This window comes from Siniperca chuatsi, linkage group LG20 (assembly GCF_020085105.1).
Source record: "Siniperca chuatsi isolate FFG_IHB_CAS linkage group LG20, ASM2008510v1, whole genome shotgun sequence".
Lineage (NCBI taxonomy): Eukaryota > Metazoa > Chordata > Actinopteri > Centrarchiformes > Sinipercidae > Siniperca > Siniperca chuatsi.
This window is the reverse complement of record NC_058061.1, coordinates 4,044,208-4,057,478: the sequence shown is the minus strand read 5'-3', so window position 1 is coordinate 4,057,478 and position 13,271 is coordinate 4,044,208. Positions and strand designations below refer to the sequence as shown.

Sequence of the window (13,271 nt, the reverse complement as noted above, 5' to 3'; positions counted from 1 at the left end):
GTCTGAGCAGCATTTAAAAACCAAAAGATGTTCAGTTTACAATGAAATAAAACAGAAAACCAGATGTTGTAATACCAGATGGATTCCAATCATATTTTTCACACAGGTAGTGTGTTGTTTGGGCGATGACTTGTATGCAAGATTACTGTGAGTGTAGGGTGCTGAGCTGATTAGTTTCACCCCAAAATGTGTACAATCAGAGCTTGTACTGTATAAATACAATAAAAAATAAAAACAACAGCAGACAACAAAAACAGAAATGGATGTTGTATTTCTAATGTTTTAAAAATGCAAATATAATATTTAATTATGTAGATTTTAGTTTTTTTTTAGCAAAAATGTAATGCTTCTGAGTAAAATAATAAATATTTGATTTTCTTTTATAACATAAAACATTTGTGAATACTAAAAGTTACCTGAAAAGATATTTTACAATGACATTAATCTTATAAAAACACATTATGGCAGCTTTAAATTATGCTGCTTCTTGTTGTCAAAAATAATATTATAAACAATAATACATATATAATAAATAGAAAAAAATATTATTAACATTTTGCAGTAAAATTAAAGTTGTATAAGCGATGAGTATAGTGATGAAATGACTGGCTGCCAATAAATAAAGTTGTAGTGTCACAGTTTAACCAGTAGGATGGCAGTGTGGCGCCATTGCTGCGGACATTACAGCAACAGAAGAAGAAGAAGGATTTGACTAGTGGTGGGCGCGTTTGTTATCTGCCCTGGTGTTTGCTGTTGTATTGTACTAGACACGACTGACAGGTATAACGTAGAGCTGAGACTTGGGTTAGACCTGTAATAAGGCTTATGATTACTGAGTTACGTTATTATAGCTGTTTGGTGAATGATATGTTTCATACGGGATAAGCTAGCTACGCAGTTAGCATCCTCATCTCACTGGCTAGTTCATTTTACCCGGGGTTGGCTGTCTAGCTAGTTAGCAAGCAAGCTAGCATCAAATAATGTTAACTGTTAGCTCAGCATCACTATAAGTTCGTGAGAGAAGATGGTGCAGCCTTTAAAATCACTGATTGAGACGAAGCTTGAATTATTTTATGTGCTCAGGGTGATGTCTGTCAGTGTGAGCCAGTAGTACTGATGTTGACATCAGCTGTAAATGGGGCTAAGCTATTCTCTCTCCTTACTAAAGTGTGTTGTCATTTAAGCGGCCTGAGCCATGAGTGAGTTCAGGATCCACCATGATGTGAACGAGTTGCTCAGCCTGCTTCATGTTCGAGGAGGTGATGGAGCAGAGGGCTACATAGACTTACTGCAGAAACACAGGACTCCCTATGTCACAACTACAGTCTCTGCTCACAGTGCCAAGGTGGGTATAACACTAAGAAATGCTTTAATGCAACTTTTCAGCCATGCAAAACTGACCATAATGTACTGAAATTGATGAGTAGGGTATTATGAACTTTTGCAGGCATCGCTAGCCAACAAAATGTTTTTGCCAGATGTGCCTACAACACCTGGCAGCAGAAATTAGGGCTCTGTTCAGACCTGAACTGTGTGGGCATGCTTTGTCTTTCATCATCTAATTTGTGAGACTTTTTTCAGCTTAAGTCCTGTGAAAAATCTTAATTTATAACTTTTAAAAGAGAGCAGTAGAAAGGGAAAAGAAGAGTGTATACATGGTAATGGGAAACTTGCAGTAAGTGGAGTTCAGACTTGTATTGTAGCCTATGAAGATGAATACTGTAAATTACAGGGAGATATATCTGCATATGTGCATGTGTCACATACATATCTGGATCTGGATAAACAATAGTTGTGGCACATTTGTGTTTAAGAAACAGAAGTGTATCATTGTGTGGTAGAGACTGCACATTAAACCCACAAAGATAAAATAATGATATTTTATTCACACTGACAAGAGCAACGTGTCTCTGATAAAGCCTGGCGAAGCGCTGAGCGAAACGATATATTTTTATTTGTAGAGGTCTAAACATCTCAAATATTTAGACCACTAAACATCTTTAAATGTTTGTCTTGTCAGTATCAAGTTGAAGTTTGATTTTCTTCTGATTGCATGTTCATCTTGCAGCTGCCAGCACCTGCAGCCCTGCAGTACATGCTGTGCATGTATTGCATGCACCTACTTCTCTTTTTCATAGAAATATATTATTGTTTAGCTTGTTGAAAAAATCGTCTGGAAAATTATTCCCTGAAAAGGACAACATATACATGTGTGCCATCATTTAATTATAAAACAGCCAATAAGCAGGAAAAGGCTGATTTTATAGGAAGTAGAATAGTTACAGAGTTTAAATCAGGTTTGAAAGTAGCATATTACTATGGAAAAATGATTTGCCACACCCCTTGTGGAATTGAATGCGTTGCTAACTGTGGATATTCTCCTGATATTGGCTGTTTTATCATTTTCAGGTCAAATTAGCAGAGTTCTCTAAAACCCCAGAGGACTTCTTGAGGAAGTACGAGGAGCTCAAGTCCAAAAATGTTCGAAACCTCGACCCTCTAGTCTATCTGCTCTCCAAACTCTGTGAGGATAAAGAGGTAATACATAGTTTACACGCCGCTAATGGGTTTTGTTTATTACTTGGAATAATTTATTTCACCCATTGGTTTCACGGATTTGAAAGTATTATGATGTAAAGAAAGATTCCTGTGTTTTCATAGTCTTTCATCTCTTAACAATGGCAGTAGTGTTAACAGACAAGTAAAGTGAAATATACAGCTAATGCTATACAGTTTATGCTAATGTCACTGATGTAAATAGACGATTGAAACCATTTCTTAAGGAAGTGGCTCAATTTCTTGAGTAGATACCAGAAAACCGACATGTATTAATTTATATCAGGCCCATAGATTTTCCCCATGTTTAAAAAAAGTTGATAGATAAACTGCCTTATTGATAGTTAACCATTCTTATTACGCTATCTCAAATCACAGCTTTGTCGTGATGTTTTCGTAGACGCTCCAGTTTCTGCAGCAGAATGCCAAAGAGAGGTCAGAGTCATCGGCGAACACGACGTCAACCACAACTACCAGTTACACTCTGCCTCAGACCAGCACCAAGATGTCCATGCAGGAACTGGATGAGCTGCGAAAGAAGCTCGACAACGTGACGGCCAGCTCCAACGCACCTCTGGTGAGCATTTCTTACTTATTTGCAGTAGATCTGAAGGTTACGCCCATGAAACTGTAGGATGGGTCATTTCACAAAACTTAAAAGAAACAAATATCAAACAAAAGTCCCATTCGGATGGGATTTATTTCTCTTGGGAGGTTTGGTTATTTTAAAAATACACACACTGTTCAATGATTTTTAATCCCATCTGGAGTCTTTATGTGTGCTTTTCTTCCCGTACGCCAACAGCTACCTACTCTTTTTCGGCACACTTGCATGTCGCCCCGTAATTTTAAATCCCATCAAGATTCACAAAGCTTATGAGAGCGGTGAGAGTGAATCAAAACGAGTTGTTGGCCATAAAACCAAAACAATGAGCTGAAAGATGCTAAAAGGCTCCGTAAAGCTGAAGGGAACTGCAGAGGTGGTGATAATTCACTGTGGGTATGTCGCTACGAGCGACCCCTTTCACATTATATGTTGATTAGAGCAGCTTTAAGTAATTTGATGAGCCCACTGGTGATGAAGGTCACATGGTTTTCCTGCAGGATATGCGAGAATACATAAACATTTTCCAGTGTTTAAAATGCTGCCTGGAACCATGAAGCTGCCAGTATGCTTCATCAGAAGTGTTTGTCAGATGGTCCAGTAGCTTCGACGTCGGAATTGGGGGGAACTGTGTCCGACAATTTCTGTACATTTTTCGGAAAGTGACAATCCGACATTCACACCCACTTCACGCCGTGATTGGCCACCTTCACCTGTAATATTAATCCTGCCTGAATGGAGGTGAAGACATACATGTTTCATGGGTGAACCTACTGTTGAATAGAAAGTTTAAATAACATTTGACGCTGCTTGTAATCCATTGGTTTCTCTTTGTGATTTTTCCTGCAGCCTGCGGAAGTCACACGGAAGATGCTGAGGGACAAACACAACAAGAAGAACCCCACTCAGCCCAACCCCGTGTTTCCTAACTGGGTGTACGACCGTCCTGCTCTCCTCGGAGACTTTATTACCAGCCCCACCCCTCCAGGAGATCCAGCTGTGGCCATTGGTGAGCCAGTTTCAAATTCATTTCTGCTGCAAGACCCTTATGCTCAGTATATTCCTTTAATACTGGATCATCAACTAGGTGGGGGGAAAAAAGTGACATTTACTAAAAGGTTGCATGAATTGTGTACTCCAGCAATAGACTGTGTTTGTTGTTGTTGGTAGAGTTTATAACAGTGTTATCTGTGGTCAGGTACGATGCCCCTGCCTGCTCAGGAACAAGCTCTGGTGGAGGATCTGCTGTTCGTCCTGGTTGGAGTTGATGGGCGAGACATCACAGCTCAGCCAGTACTGGGGAGGCAGAACCGCTCCTTCATTGTCGATTCAACATTGGACATGTCTATCAAAGAGCTGGTTAACAGAATATTACCAGTTGCGTCATATTACTCCACTATAACACGGTGAGTTGAATCAACCCTTTCAAAAGCTCATTTGTTCATACACATTTATCGCCGCCACAGAGGAAAAATGAAGGGGATATTGTATTTGTCCTACAGCTTCATTGAGGAGAAGTCGTCCTTTGAGTACGGCCAGGTGAACCATGCGCTGACGGCGGCGATGAGGACCCTGATGAAGGAGTACCTGATCCTGGTCACTCAGCTGGAGCACCTTCAGCGGCAGGGCCTGCTGTCCCTGCAGAAGCTCTGGTTTTACATCCAGCCCACCATGAGGACCATGGAGATACTTGCCTCTATTGGTAAGAGCCTCACAATGAACCTGATTCTGTATGAATGATAGTTTTCCTGCTATTTGCACTTTATTTCAAACTTTTAATATTGCACCTACTTTGCGCGTCTGCCCCCTGCCTACTGTGTCATTTAGATAAAAAGAAAAGAGTGGGGAGGGAGAGGCAAGAAAAGGAGGATGGGTTCGGGCGTGGTTGATTAATCAGACTGCTGGCGAACAACGGTTTAGTTGGAAAGTAATGATATCAAGGAAGAAGAGTGTTTTCTGTTCTCTGTCAGGCTGCAGCACTGATTTTAAAACTTACAGTATTTTGCAGTTGAATGCAGTTTATCACTGTGGCTTAATCAATGACCATCATAAGAACAAGAGTTGTTTGTCCCTGCTTCTGTGACTGTTTTAACCAACGCAGAACCTCCCATTTTTATCATCAATGTCATAATTTATTTGATACAATATGGAAATGTTGCTGCCTATTTTATATAGTCTGACAGCGCCCAAGCAGAGTCAAGTTGTGACTCTCGTTTAATTCCTATTTACTCACATGCTGTATTTAAAGCATTTGCTGGATATTCGCACTGTATTAAACTCATTTTTATGACAAAACTATTACAGTGCTCTTAGTTTGCAGAACACGTTCCCTTTAATGTTTATTCGACCGTGTGCTGCTGTTGCCTTTCTGTTTATGGAAATGTTACCAGGGCCGACCTAGTCTCATCGCCCCCTTAATTTTTAAGTGACTTGGGGGCCTATTCAAACATAAAAACGACGGGTAAATTGCCGGCACACTGCATATCTGAAGGGGGCTCATATTTATGACAGTAGTTCTTGAACAAAGCAGCTTCATCAAGTGAACACGAGCTGCTTATTTTGACCACTGGAGGGCGATCTGAACCAAGTTCAGAGAGATAACTACAGCACCAACAAATTGGGCACAGATGTTAATAACGATGTATTTCATCGCTAAACGGTGGTGAAAGAAGTATTCAGATCCTTTACTTAAGTAGAAGTACCAATACCACACTATAAAAATACTCTGTTACAAGTAAAAGTCCTGCATTCAAAATTCTACTTAAGTAAAAGTACAGCAGTATTATTAGCTCAATGTACTGAAAGTATCAAAAGGAAATGTAATGGTTCTACAGAAAATCAGATTCTGCAGACCATTGACTGGCATATTATTATATATGACAATATTAGATTGTTAATACTGATACATCAATGTTAGAGCAGCATTTTACTGTTGTAGCTGGTCGAGGTGGAGCTAGTTTTAACTACTTTATATACAGTTAGCTAGTTTAGTCCAGTGGTTCCCAACCTAGGGGTCGGGCCCCTCCAAAGCGGGTTAATCATCTCAAGATCTGAAAGGGTGTGAGATTATTAACAGGAGAAGAAAGGGGGAACAAAATTCTGATACACAATTCATTTTATTTAACTTTTCTATACTCACTTTGTCAAATGTTGATTCATTTTACCTCTTTGAGCCTCAAATAGTTATTTAAATAAAACCATATGAGAAGTTTAGAGGGAAAATGTCAACTAACAACTCATTGACATCTTAAATGTGACAAGGGGCCCCAACTAGATTTTTTGTACAAGCCAAAAAAGGTTTGGAATCACTGGTTTAATCTTTAACAATGTGATGTATTTTATAAACTTATCATATGTGTTTTTTAATGTAAAATCTTCATCTGAAAAGTAACCAAAGCTGTCAGATAAATGTAGTAGAGTAAAAAGCACAAAATATAACTCTGAAATGTAGTGGACTAGCAGTACAAAGTAGCATCTGTACCTCAAAATTGTACCAAAGTACAGTACTTGGTGTAAGTTAGTTACCTTCCACCACTGTCGCTAAATATTACAAGATAAAACTAATAAGTGTTGTAGCATGGGGTGATCCTTCACTGTTATTTTCAGGAAGTTTTACTACAAACATTTTTGTTATTTCATCGGTTTTATTCACTCAAAGATAACTGCACTAATCAAACTGTTACTTTTTGTAAAGAATAGGCTTCAGGTAGCTACTTTTTAAAAAATGAAATAACTGCTTCCACTATTTTCACAGCGTCCTCAGTGGACAAAGGAGAGTGTATGGGTGGGTCGACACTGAGTCTTCTTCATGATCGAACCTTCAACTACACCGGTGACAGCCAGGCTCAGGAGCTGTGTCTCTACCTCACTAAAGCAGCCAGCGTCCCTTACTTTGAAATACTGGAAAAGTGGATCTACAGGGGCATCATCAAGGATCCATACAGGTGCAGTTTAGACTGGTGCTCAAAATAACAAAACACACTTATACCACTGTATCTGCTTTGTGTTTAAATCTAATTTAACGTTGATTGTGTCCGTATCTTTGCGTCCTCACAGTGAGTTCATGGTGGAAGAGCATGAGCTGCAGAAAGAGAAAATTCAGGAGGATTACAATGATAAGTACTGGGATCAGAGATACACCGTTGTGCAACATCGGATTCCCTCCTTTCTACAGAAAATGGCTGACAAAATATTAAGCACAGGTAAAAACAAATGTGAAACATTATAGGAGCCTTTCTTAGACAAAAGATTTTACTCCCTTCCTTGTTATTGCAAAGGGAAATACCTCAACGTGGTACGGGAGTGCGGCCGCGATGTGACGTGTCCGGATGCTAAGGAGGTCCTGTACACCCTGAAGGAGAGGGCTTATGTGGAGCAGATAGAGAAAGCTTACAACTATGCCAGCAAGGTCCTGTTGGCCTTCCTCATGGAAGAGAAGGAGCTGGTTTCACGCCTGAGGTAAATGGATTTTTCAAGTCATTAATAATGAAGGAGTGACAGGAAAGATAACAGAGAGAGAGGATGAGATGCTGCCAAGTGTGTGCGTTGAATTCAAAGCCATAGACGGGATCAGTGTCATTCAAAAGCCCGACATCAGCATTTATGTTTCTCCATTTACTTATAATAATAATAACAACAACAACAACAACATATCTCATTTTAAGTTCCTCTCACGTAACCAAAGGACAGTTTACATACAGCAAAACAAAAATACAATATTTTTCCGAGTTTTGGAGATATCGGCCGTAGAGATGTCAGGCTTTTTTTTAATATAATGGAACTATATGGCTTGTGGTGCTCAAAGTGCAAAAAAAAAAAAAACATTTAAAAAAACTCAACAGGAACTATCGGTAGAAAGAAAATAGTTCCTACATGAAACTGCTCCCAACAAATCTGTGGAACTATATGTGCCTGTGTTGTTTTTATTAGATCCATCAAGCACTACTTTTTGATGGACAAAGGCGATTTCTTTGTGCACTTCATGGACCTGACGGAGGAAGAGCTGAAGAAGCCAGTGGACGACATTGTTCCTCCCAGACTAGAAGCCCTCCTGGAGCTGGCTCTGAGGATGAGCACAGCCAACACGGACCCCTTCAAAGACGACCTCAAGGCGGGTGGAAATAAGACTAGCTCTGTGTTCTCTCATTAGTAAACTTCAATGAGTCAGAGTTGTGTGTAAATGCTATATTATATATTATATACCCATATTATTGCTCTGGATATATAATTAAATAACCAAAATGTACTTAGTCCTGCCTGGCAAATAATTGTCATTTTGGTCAGGAATACATTTTGAATTTATTCCTCAAACTATAAGTCAGCTTCCGCAGAGTTAACTCACAGTGTCAAGTCATGTTTATTTGTAAAGTCTCAGTGGAAAATTGGAAATTACAGAAAGCAAAACAAAAACTTGGAACAAACAATTCCTTCATCATACTAATCTAGTAAGTCTTGTATTCTTCCTTCACTCGCACACTGATATCATTTATGAGTCAGGTTTCACACTATAATGTTTGAACTTCCTCTCATCTTTCCACAGATTGACTTAATGCCTCATGATGTCATCACGCAGCTGCTGCGGGTGCTGGCCATCGAGACCAAACAGGAGAAGTCCATCATCAACGCAGACCCGACAGACGTGGCCCTCAGCGGGCTGGAGGCCTTCTCCTTCGACTACATCGTCAAATGGCCGCTCTCGCTCATCATCAACAGGTTCTGTTCTGCCGCTGCCAGTTGATCAATCTCATTTATGTTTCATATTGTTTAGTTTTCTTAACTTTCAAGATTCCTCAGCATTTCACAGACAAATCACTGTAATTCTGCCATTTTAAAAGATGACATGAGAGCCACAAATAACTCAAAACATTTGAATTCCTGTAATAATTTACATGTAGTTTTGAAATGAAAAATTTAACCTAAGACTACAACAGTAAGACTGCAAAACATGTGTATGCCAGTATTGTGATACTCTTTTGTATCACTGGTATTAACAACAAACAGGTTTATTACAAACAAACCGCGGAGAATTCAGATCTTAACTTGAGATGAGTCAGCAACTATTCTGATAATCGAATAATCCTTTTAATCAGTTTTAACATTTGCTGGCTCCAGATTCTCAGATGTGAGGATGTGATGTTTTTCTTTGTCAGACATGAGAGCAACCTGAATATAAACTGTTGGCCGGACAAAACGAGACATCTGAAGACGTCACCTTGGGCTGTGGGAAATTATAACGGGCATTTTTCACTATTTTCTGACTTTTTATAAACAAAAGCAATTAATCTATTGATCAAGAAAACATAAGGAAGATTAATTGATGATTAAAAAAGTTGCAGCCCTAGAGTAATCTAACTCAGCTAAATGACTGCCTGGACTTTATGAGAGACTGAATGTCTCAAAAATGTCTCAAATTAAACGAGGAGAAAAAAAAGAGGTTGTTATCGACTGCAGAAGACTAAGAACACTAAGATTATGTTTTTCTTCTGTTTAGTTATTTCTGTTTTACTTGTATTTTGTTATTTTTGTGTCTTTTACTTTTCTGCCTGTTGGGCATTTTTTATATAGCACTCTGTAACTTTTGAAACAAAATCTATAAATACATTTTTATTTATCTATCTGCTGATGCAAATCTATTTAATTTGTATTAATTTTCCAGGAAAGCCCTGACGAGGTACCAGATGTTGTTCAGACACATGTTTTACTGCAAACATGTCGAGAGGCTGCTGTGCAACGTGTGGATCAGCAACAAAGATTTCAAGCAGTACTCTTTACGTTCTCCCAAATGGTGAGTTGACGTAGAATTTTTTAATTTATGTAAAAATCTCAACCAGCAAAACGTCCTCACACTCTGTCCAAACTACCTGTACTCAGGTTTGCTGCGGCGTTCGCCCTCCGACAGCGCATGCTCAACTTTGTGCAGAACATCCAGTACTACATGATGTTTGAGGTGATGGAGCCCACCTGGCACATCATGGAGAACAACCTGAAAACAGTGAGTGAATGAGCTCTCGCGTCCTGTTATCGCACTGTCACAGCTGATGTATCGTTGTCGCTGCACTCATGTGAGTTGGTTTTAACGGTCGGCGGGCAGGACACTTACAAAACAGTGAAAAAGAGACACACAGGTTTCACAGAAAAATGTGATCTGGTGGGGGGTTTTTTTTGTGTTGACCGTCTGTCTTCTCCTTCTCCAGGCGTCAAACATTGATGATGTACTTTGCCACCACACCAGCTTCCTGGACAACTGCCTGAAGGACTGCATGCTGACCAACCCCGAGCTTCTCAGGATCTTCTCCAAACTCATGTCTGTCTGCGTCAAGTTCACAGACTGCATGCAGGTTTGTTGACATGATGATAAAAGAGGAAATGTTTTCTTAAAAAGAACAGCCGCTTGTTTCTGCTCCTGGACTTTTAATGTCTGTATTCATAATGCATTTCATGTTCTGCTTCGATTGAACACTAGATTTTTACAAAGATGCAATACTGAGGGGAGTTAAAACCTGAAAATGAAAATACCAAATGCTTTTACTAAGATGTTTGTTTTTGTTGTAGCGGTTCACTCAGAGCATGAGGTTAGAGCGTCTCTCTCTGGAACAAGGGACTATGGATGGGCCTCCCACTCAGAGCGAACGTGCCGAGGAGGCAGAGAAGAAGAGGCTGACCACAAAGGTATTTCCAAAACACGCCCATCCATGCCATGGCATCAGAGAAACTGATATTTGAACAAGTAGACTGTGTGCTGTAGAAAATGTTCAGATTCCTACTTTGTGTTTCAGAAATGTAATGAAAAGGTCATGAACATTGCATCAAAACCAGAAACTATTTCAACTATTTAACAACTGGCACACAAAAATACTGCAGCTTTTGCGTAATATGTTCTTTCACTGTTTCAGTTTTTAGCTGAGTACGTGGACGCCCTCCAGTCAGACGCAGGCTTTGAAGCCACCATCAGCAATTTTGACAGTAACTTCAGCACGCTGCTGCTGGACCTGCTGGACAAGCTGAGCATCTACAGCACCAACGACTGTGAGCACAGCATGATCAGCATCATCTACAGGTAAAACTGTTCACATTAAATGGGCCAAAGATGTGTTTTTGCATGTACAAATACTTTATGTTACTACTACCGCGTTCCAAAGCAAACCAGTGTTTTCATTTTTTTTATTTCCTACATTGTTTTCTATTCATTTCAGTATGAAAATCAAGCAGGATGGATTGAGTTATTAGTTAGTTAGTTAGTAGTTGTAGATAATCCATTACAGAAAGCATCATGTCTGCTTTTATTTTTGTCAGTTAGGTTCACTGCGTGGTAATAAGACTGAAAGTGCATTTGGAAAGTATGTGATGATAAATGACTAAGTTTCTCATGGGTGATTTTCATACTGTACTGTAATGAAAAGAAGCAAACGGCTGCCACGAAGATAGTAAAATTGTCAGTATTGTAAAGTATAAATGGTAATAATCGACATGCAGGAACACTGATATTATCCTTTAACGCTGCACTCATAAATATTTTCATATTAACAATAGATCAAATGACTATGATGTGAAAGGGGTCTCTCGTAGTGACGAACCCACAGATAATTATCACCTGACTTTGCAGTTCCCCTCAGAGCATTTTAGCTCATTGTTTTGGTTTTATGTCCACAAATTCCTCTGTTATCAACCTTGTTTCCAGCAGCAGCTGTCTTCAGGGAAAAAAGCCACTGTACACCACCTGCTCAGCACCAAACAGCAGACAGACACAGTTAGAGACTAGCTGGTGAATATAGTGGAGCATTTAGCAGCTAAAGAGCCAGATATTTCCCTCAGGAGCTGGTGGAGACCAAAAACAGAGCTACAAGAGAGAGAATATTGGACTTATATTCATCAGGTGGATAGAAACATGACTCCAGATGAATGATAATGTTGCTTTGTGTCTGCTGGATGTGCAGATAGGCAACTGTTTGCTAACATATTCACCATAACAATGTCATAAGGTGATAATATATCAGATGATGAGTTTTCAGCTTGTTCCGCTGCCCCCAAGTGGCCAAAAAAAACAAACAATTAATGCAGCTTTAAAGGTGATGATACAGACAGGCAAATAATGTAAACAAGTGGCAGGACCTTAAATGGGCAGCTCATGCTCCAAAACCCTCCGGTGTGGCTGAATTAAAGCAATTCTGCAAAGAAGAGTGGGCCAAAATTCCTGCAGAGCGATGTGAAAGACTGATCTCCAGTTATCGGAAGTGTTTGGTTGCAGTTGTTGCTCAACCAGTTATTAAATTTAGGGGACCAATTACTTTTTCACGTGGGTGACTATAGATGTTGGATAACTTTTTCCTTTTTCCAACTCAGGTTGTCTTACAGTCACTTTTGTTTGAAGATCTGAAACAAATGTGCACAAATAGAAGAAATATTTGATGACCTGTTTCACAGTGAACATTCAAATTGTTATTGGCAGAATGGATAGACACTCTTACAAATACACCTTGTTTTCCCAGAGGTAGTTGCACTGTATTCAAGATAAATTGACCCAATTTGCATAAAAATAATACTGATATTTTTTGCAAATGATACTTTGCTAACTCAGCTGTTATAATTTCACAGGCTGGATTTCAATGGGTTCTACACTGAGCGGCTGGAGAGGATGGCCATAGAGCGCAGTCAGAAAGCAGCAGCGTAGCCTGCCACACTTTTGTTTGTATTAACTGTCACACCGCAATAAAAACGTCCTTTCCTCATTTCTGTCCATCACTCCAACTCCAACCGCCCAGATGAATTACCGTAAAGACATCGGCTGTTGATTCAAAGAGCTGATACTTCAGTGTGTATATTTATATATTATGTACTGTATGAAATGTAGTTATAGTCTGATGTTTGCAGCTTCATTTGCAATGCTTCAAAGTGTACATTTTAAGAAGTGTGGAACTAATATGTTTATTCTGCTCTGAAAGTGTGCTCCTTATGGGTAACTTATTGTACCTGTACAATGAAAATGTATGTTTGTATTCATTAAAACAAGATTTACTGAATGAACTTTTACTGAATGAACCACTATTTGACTGTTAGCATGTAGATACAACAGCTATGTAGCCATTCTGTGCCTGCTGCTAGCTTGGTTGACTTT

General features: G+C 39.4%; 1 protein-coding gene across 2 annotated transcripts; it reads left to right on the top strand.

The window, feature by feature from the left end:
- The first annotated feature begins 629 nt into the window (after positions 1-629).
- On the top strand, positions 630-13,180 carry tubgcp2 (tubulin, gamma complex associated protein 2). Of its 2 annotated transcripts, none has more exons than XM_044180004.1 (18): positions 630-780; positions 1,185-1,345; positions 2,410-2,538; positions 2,957-3,133; positions 4,010-4,169; positions 4,359-4,566; positions 4,663-4,862; positions 6,915-7,104; positions 7,217-7,362; positions 7,438-7,618; positions 8,090-8,270; positions 8,700-8,872; positions 9,816-9,944; positions 10,031-10,151; positions 10,354-10,497; positions 10,712-10,828; positions 11,053-11,216; positions 12,752-13,180. In XM_044180004.1, the coding sequence occupies exons 2-18, from the start codon at positions 1,196-1,198 to the stop codon at positions 12,825-12,827; spliced, it is 2,646 nt and encodes an 881-aa protein (XP_044035939.1). In that variant the 5' UTR covers positions 630-780; positions 1,185-1,195; the 3' UTR covers positions 12,828-13,180. The 2 variants fall into 2 exon arrangements, with proteins under 2 accessions (XP_044035939.1, XP_044035940.1); XM_044180005.1 differs by having other exon boundaries at positions 697-718.
- The last annotated feature ends 91 nt before the right edge of the window (positions 13,181-13,271 follow it).